Source organism: Bombina bombina, chromosome 1 (assembly GCF_027579735.1).
Source record: "Bombina bombina isolate aBomBom1 chromosome 1, aBomBom1.pri, whole genome shotgun sequence".
Lineage (NCBI taxonomy): Eukaryota > Metazoa > Chordata > Amphibia > Anura > Bombinatoridae > Bombina > Bombina bombina.
In genome coordinates, this window is record NC_069499.1 from 1,402,649,062 (window position 1) to 1,402,656,437 (window position 7,376).

At 34.4% G+C, this 7,376-nt stretch overlaps 1 protein-coding gene across 1 annotated transcript in view; it reads left to right on the plus strand.

Moving 5' to 3' along the window:
• LOC128652215 (SLAM family member 5) overlaps window positions 1-7,124 on the plus strand; it is a 185,514-nt gene extending 178,390 nt beyond the window's left edge. Inside the window, exons 4-5 of the mRNA XM_053705152.1 lie at window positions 6,469-6,607; window positions 6,783-7,124. Of these exons, the coding sequence (XP_053561127.1) occupies window positions 6,469-6,607; window positions 6,783-6,822 (179 nt within the window). The 3' untranslated portion in view covers window positions 6,823-7,124. The remainder of the gene's footprint in view (window positions 1-6,468; window positions 6,608-6,782) is intronic.
• Window positions 7,125-7,376: the final 252 nt, after the last annotated feature.

Consider the following 7,376-nt stretch of genomic DNA (forward strand, 5'->3'; position numbering starts at 1 on the left):
TTTATTAAAATAAATCTAATATTAATATTATTAATTAAAATATTCCTATTTAAATCTAAATACTTACCTATAAAATAAACCCTAAGATAGCTACAATATAATTAATAATTACATTATAGCTATGTTAGGGTTTATATTTATTTTACAGGTAAATTGTTAATTATTTTAACTAGGTATAATAGCTATTAAATAGTTATTACCTATTTAATAGCTACCTAGTTAAAATAATTACCCAATTACCTGTAAAATAAATCCTAACCTAAGTTACAAATACACCTACACTATCAATAAATTAAATAAACTACAAATATCTATCTAAAAATACAATTAAATAAACTAAACTAAATTACAAAAAACAAACAAACACTAAATTACAAAAAATAAAAAAAAGATTACAAGATTTTTAAGCTAATTACACCTATTCTAAGCCCCCTAATAAAATAATAAAGCCGCCCAAAATAAAAAAATTCCCTACCCTATTCTAAATTAAAAAAGGTTCAAAGCTCTTTTACCTTACCAGCCCTTAAAAGGGCCTTTTGTGGGGGCATGCCCCAAAGAAAACTGCTCTTTTGCCTGCAAAAAAAAACACAATACCACCCCCCAACATTACAACCCACCACCCACATACCCCTAATCTAACCCAAACCCCCCTTAAATAAACCTAACACTACCCCCCTGAAGATCTCCCTACCTTGTATTCACCCAGCCGGGCCGAACTCCTCATCCGATCCGAGCGATGTGTTCCAGCAAGCGGCAGTGAAGTCTTCTTCCATCCGGGCGATGTCTTGAAGCAAGCGGCAGAGAGTCTTCTTCCATCGGCGATGTCTTCAAGCAAATCGGCATCTTCAATCTTCTTTCTTCGCTCCTCCGCCGCGGAGCATCCATCCGGCACGACGACTTCCCGACGAATGAGGTTCCTTTAAATGACGTCATCCAAGATGGCGTCCGTCGAATTCCGATTGGCTGATAGGATTCTATCAGCCAATCGAAATTAAGGTAGAAAAATCTGATTGGCTGATTGAATCAGCCAATCAGATTCAAGTTCAAAAGAGCGGTTTTCTTTGGGGCATGCCCCCACAAAAGGCCCTTTTAAGGGCTGGTAAGGTAAAAGAGCTTTGAACTATTTTTAATTTAGAATAGGGTAGGGAATTTTTTTTATTTTGGGGGTTTATTATTTTATTAGGGGGCTTAGAATAGGTGTAATTAGCTTAAAAATCTTGTAATCTTTTTTTTATTTTTTTGTAATTTAGTGTTTGTTTTTTTTTTGTAATTTAGTTTAGTTTATTTAATTGTATTTTTAGATATATATTTGTAGTTTATTTAATTTATTGATAGTGTAGGTGTATTTGTAACTTAGGTTAGGATTTATTTTACAGGTAATTTGGTAATTATTTTAACTAGGTAGCTATTAAATAGGTAATAACTATTTAATAGCTATTATACCTAGTTAAAATAATTAACAATTTACCTGTAAAATAAATATAAACCCTAACATAGCTATAATGTAATTATTAATTACATTGTAGCTATCTTAGGGTTTATTTTATAGGTAAGTATTTAGATTTAAATAGGAATATTTTAGTTTATAATATGAATTAGATTTATTTAATAAGAATTTAGTTAGGGTTGTTAGGGTTAGATAGAGTTAATATAGTTTATATAAATACTATAGTAACTATATTAACTATATTAACCCTAATATAATTAGGGTTAATATAGTTAATATATATAATGTAATAACTATATTAACTATAATATACTTAGGGTTAATATAGATAATATAGCTGGCGGCGGGGTAGGTAGATTAAATTAGGGGTTAATAATTTTAATATAGATGGCGGCGGTGTAAGGGGTTCACATTAGGGGATAGATCAGTTAGATGGTGGCGGTTTTAGGGGCTCACAGTAGGGGGTTAGTTTATGTAGATGGCGACGGTTTAGGGGTTAAATACTTTATTAGGGATTGCGGCGGGGGATCGCGGTTGACAGGGAGATAGACATTGCGCATGTGTTAGGTGTTAGGTTTATTTTAGCAGCCAGTTTAGGGAGTTACGGGGCTCCAATAGTCAGCGTAAGGCTTCTTACGGCTGCTTTTTGTGGCGAGGTGAAAATGGAGTAAGATTTCTCCATTTTCGCCACGTAAGTCATTACGCTGTATATTGGATACCAAACTGCGCGGGTTTGGTATACCTGCCTATGGCCCAAAAAACTACGGGCGACGGCAGAAATATACGCGCGTAACTTCTAGGTTACGCCGTATATAGGATACCAAACCCGCGCAAATATTGGCGTCGCCAGCTTTTGCGGGCGACGATTTTTATCGGATCGACCCCCTGATTACTTTGGGGCAATGCCCCGCAAAAGGCCCTTTTAAGGGCTATTTGTAATTTAGTATAGGGTAGGGAATTTTTTTATTTTGGGGGGCTTTATTATTTGATTAGGGGCTTAGATTATGTGTAATTAGTTTAAATTAAATTTGTAATTTCTTTTTTATTTTCTGTAATTTAGTGGGGGGTTTTTCTTCGTAATTTAGTTTATTTAATTTAATTGTAATTAATTGTAGTTAGTTTAGGTAATTAATTTAATTATAGAGTAGTGTTAGGTATAATTGTAACTTAGGTTAGGGTTTATTCTACCGGTAAATTTTTATTTATTTTAGCTAGGTAGTTATTAAATAATTATTAACTATTTAATAACTATTGTACCTAGTTAAAATAAATACAAAGTTGCCTGTAAAATAAAAATAAATCCTAAAATAGCTACAATGTAATTATTAGTTAATATTTAAGCAATATTAGGGTTTATTTTATAGGTAAGTATTTAGTTTTAAATAGGAATAATGTAGTTAATAATAGTATTTTTAATTAGATTTATTTAAATTATATTTAAGTTACGGGGGGTTAGGTTTAGGGTTAGACAGATTTAGGGGTTAATAACTTTATTATAGTGGCGGCAGGTTGCGGCGACGTTGGGTACAGCAGATTAGGACTTAATAAATAAAATGTAGGGTTCGGCGATGTTGGGGGCAGCAGATTAGAGGTTCATAGGTATAATGTAGGTGGCGGGGGTGTCCGGAGCAGCAGATAAGGGGTTAATAATAAAATGCAGGTAGCGATGATGTCAGGGGCGGCAGATTAGGGGTTAATAAGTGTAAGATTAGGGGTGTTTAGACTTGGGGTTCATGTTAGGGTGTTATGTGTAGACATAACTTTTCTTTCCCCATAGGAATCAATGGTGCTGCGTTAAGAGCTGAACGCTGCTTTTTTGCAGGTGTTAGGTTTTTTTTCAGCCGGCTCAGCCCCCTTGATTCCTATGGGGAAATCGTGCACGAGCACGTTTAGCCAGCTCACCGCTACCGTAAGCAGCGCTGGTATTGAGGTGAGATGTGGAGCTAAATTTTGCTCTCCGCTCACTTTTCTGAGGCTAACGTAGCCATTCAGAAAACTCGTAATACCAGCGTTGTCTTAAGTGAGCGGTGAGAAATAGAAATTAGCACCGCAAGTCTTACCGACAAAAACTCGTAATCTAGCCGTATGTTTCTTCACAAGAAAAAAACACTTTCAAGATTTTTCAGACATATCCAACACACTTTGGAGATCTCAATATTGTGGCCACAATATCATGATGGAGTACATTAAACCGTGATTCAAGATTTTTAAATAACATTTCAAACACACTTTGGAGATCCCAATATTGCAGCCACCATTTTGTGAAGTAGAGCTCTACTGCGCATTCCCAGAAACTACTCTGCTCATCTGTAAGGCGGCCATATTAGGAATCGAAAGTGTATTGCACAATTAAGAAATCTATGCATTCAAATAATGTGAACTCTTTTATTCATACAATAAAGAGTACAGTGTCTGCCTATTATTTCTAAAAATACATAATGTAATTTAAAACAGAACACATCTATGTTGACAAACAATGAATAGGTTTTATCCAAATGTTTTCAACTTACTTTGGCCAGCCTCCATCTCCTGAACTTTCATTCATTAAACTTTATAATAAAGCAACTTTTTTTAAATACTTACCTTTTTCTTTATGAAAGCAGACTGAGGATCCTCCGCCCGCAGCTGCTGCTGTGTATCGATGACGAATCCGGCTTCCTCCAATCGTGGCCTCACGAGTTCACGCAACGATTGGAGGAAGCTGGATTCGTCATTGCTGTGCTAACTACAGCAGGTGCTGCTGGTCTGTTTTCATAAATAAAAGGTAAGTATTTTTAAAAGGACGCTTCAATGTAAAGTTTAATGAAATAAAGAGTATTTTTGAAAAACAGCCACTTATTCATTAAACTTTACATTCACTTTAAAGGGACACTGAACCCAATTTTTTCTTTTGTGTTTCAGATAGAGCATGCAATTTTAAACAACTTTCTAATTTACTCCTATTATCAATTTTTCTTCGTTCTCTTGCTTTCTTTAACTAGGCAGCTATTAAATAGTTCTTAACTATTTAATAGCTATTGTACCTGGTTAAAATAAATACAAAGTTACCTGTAAAATAAATATAAATCCTAAAATAGCTACAATATAATTATAACTTATATTGTAGCTATATTAGGGTTTATTTTACAGGTAAGTATTTAGCTTTAAATAGGAATAATTTATTTAATAAGAGTTAATTTATTTTGTTAGATTTAAATTATATTTAATTTAGGGGGGTGTTAGGGTTAGGGTTAGCTTTAGGGTTAATCCATTTATTACAGTAGCGGCGAGATTCGGTCGGCAGATTAGGGGTTAATAATTGGTTAGGTGTCGGCGATGTTAGGGAGGGCAGATTAGGGGTTAATACTATTTATTATAGGGTTATTGAGGCGGAGTGAGGCGGATTAGGGGTTAATAACTTTATTATAGTAGCGGTGCAGTCCGCTCGGCAGATTAGGGGTTAATAAATGTAGGCAGGTTGAGGCGACGTTGAGGGGGGCAGATTAGGGGTTAATAAATATAATATAGGGGTCGGCGGTGTTAGGGGCAGCAGATTAGGGGTATATAGGGATAATGTAGGTAGCGGCGGTTTACGGAGCGGCAGATTAGGGGTTAAAAAAAATATGCAGGTGTCAGCGATAGCGGGGGCGGCAGATTAGGGGTTAATAAGTGTAAGGTTAGGGGTGTTTAGACTCGGGGTTCATGTTAGGGTGTTAGGTGCAGACGTAGGAAGTGTTTCCCCATAGAAAACAATGGGGCTGCGTTAGGAGCTGAACGCTGCTTTTTTGCAGGTGTTAGGTTTTTTTTCAGCTCAAATGGCCCCATTGTTTTCTATGGGGGAATCGTGCACGAGCACGTTTTTGAAGCTGGCCGCGTCCGTAAGCACCGCTGGTATCGAGAGTTGCAGTGGCGTTAAATTATGCTCTACGCTCCCTTTTTGGAGCCTAACGCACTGAAAACCCAGCCATTATGTGAACTCTAAATACCAGCAGTATTTAAAAGGTGCGGGGGAAAAAAAGCACGCGTAGCTAACGAACCCCTTTGGCCGCAGAACTCTAAATCTAGGCCAGTGTCACTTATTCTTAGGGTAGTTGTAGGTAATGTAAAATTTAAGAACTTTATTTTACACATTTAGGAAACATTTTGAATGCAGTCATATTTTTTTTAATTGTAACATGTATTGCAAAAATATTTAAAAATATTTGATTGCTTATTTAAATACAATAATATCAATAGAAATAAACACAAATGTAATTATTGTTATTACTATTATAATAAAACCACATTTAAATTATCTGAAGCATCAACCTACAGAAGTAAAATTAAATCTATATGGGAAGAAAATTTGTTTGGATACCAATGTAAAGTATTTATTTTAAAGATTATTGGCACTAATCATTGTAAAGGGAAACATATACACTGTATACATATTCTTAGTTTTATCTTATTACTGTCTACATAAGAGTGAGTTTTAATCTCTAATCACATATATTTTTTGATAACTGCTTGTAATAATTCCTTTTTATTAATAGAATAAAAACCTCTTGCTTAGTGGCACCATTTTAAATAGTTGACAATTAGTGGTCAGAACAGATTTATGATGCATTGAGAGAGGACAAACACACACAAAAGGGAGATTAGTTAGTGACACCATTTTGTAAAGAATGTCCATGAGGAAGTCCCATAAGGATTGGGATACATTCTGTCCACTGTTGGAAGATCATAGAGCCATATTCCCCCTTCTAATCCTGACTATAGATTAATAAAAATAACTGACTGAGGGAAGTTATATGAAGTAACATATGACACTAGATAGTTCATGTCAATGACAAAAATATCACAAAAACAGTGATAACTAAGCTTTTTCTTTCTTTTTAGTTTGCAAACACATGTACTTCAGAAATGTACTACTGCCGGTAATGCAGGCTGGTTAGTAGATTAATGTCAATACTGCTTACTGTTTACAATATTTATGCTTTAAATAGTAAAATATTAAAAGTTTCACATTAGCTGTAATGTCTGTCATTTTGTCTGTTTTTCAGAAACAAAGAGCACACCCCTTGATTTCCCAATGCTGAATATAATAAGGCTGGTACTGTCTGCATGTATTTTTATTTTGGGTTCTTTTATATTTCTGCACCACATGAAAAATGAGCACAACAAACCCTCTGCATACAATAGGTGACGTCTCTTTTTCATTTCTATTTTTTTTTTCACAGTAAAAATATGAAGTTTTGATTTTACTAATAAAATTACTGTTTTAAATTCTTCAATGGTTAAATGAGAAATGTTATAATGCTTTTAATGTATTATGTTTTTATCTCTTTAATAGTATGTGATCATTTCTTTCCTGCAGAAGAACCAAGAAAATGGAGGTTATCAACTACAATCGGTAAATCACAAGAGGACACCAAACACACAGGAACAGACATCTTAAGTAGAATATGGAGGCAGTGCTCAGACATTGACAAATCTTATCGGTTTGCTTTCATATGTTGTAATATACAGCAAGATGAAAAAACAGGCACCCATAATGTAGATTGATTTTGGCTTTATATGGGTAACAAAGTTGCCTCTCTGTTCCTGATAAATAAATAAAAAACATTGTGGGCCAGATTAAAAGTGAAGCTCTAACAGTTACGCATAAGCAAAAAAAGGGTTTATCGCGTTTGTTTGCGTGTCAGGTTTTTCGAGTAAATGTGATTGAGTGCTATTGAAGTTAACGCTCATCGAAATAGCGTGTCATTACATTACAAAGTACAGTTACACTCATAATAAAACTATCTGATAAAAATTTTTAGAGTTATAAAGGCTCAAAAATATGAGATCTCAGGTGTTAGAAAATATATATATAGGTATGTGTGTGTGTGTTTAAATATGCATTTATATATTTTTATATGTATATATGTATTGACAGACATATATCCACATATAAACACATAAATAAACA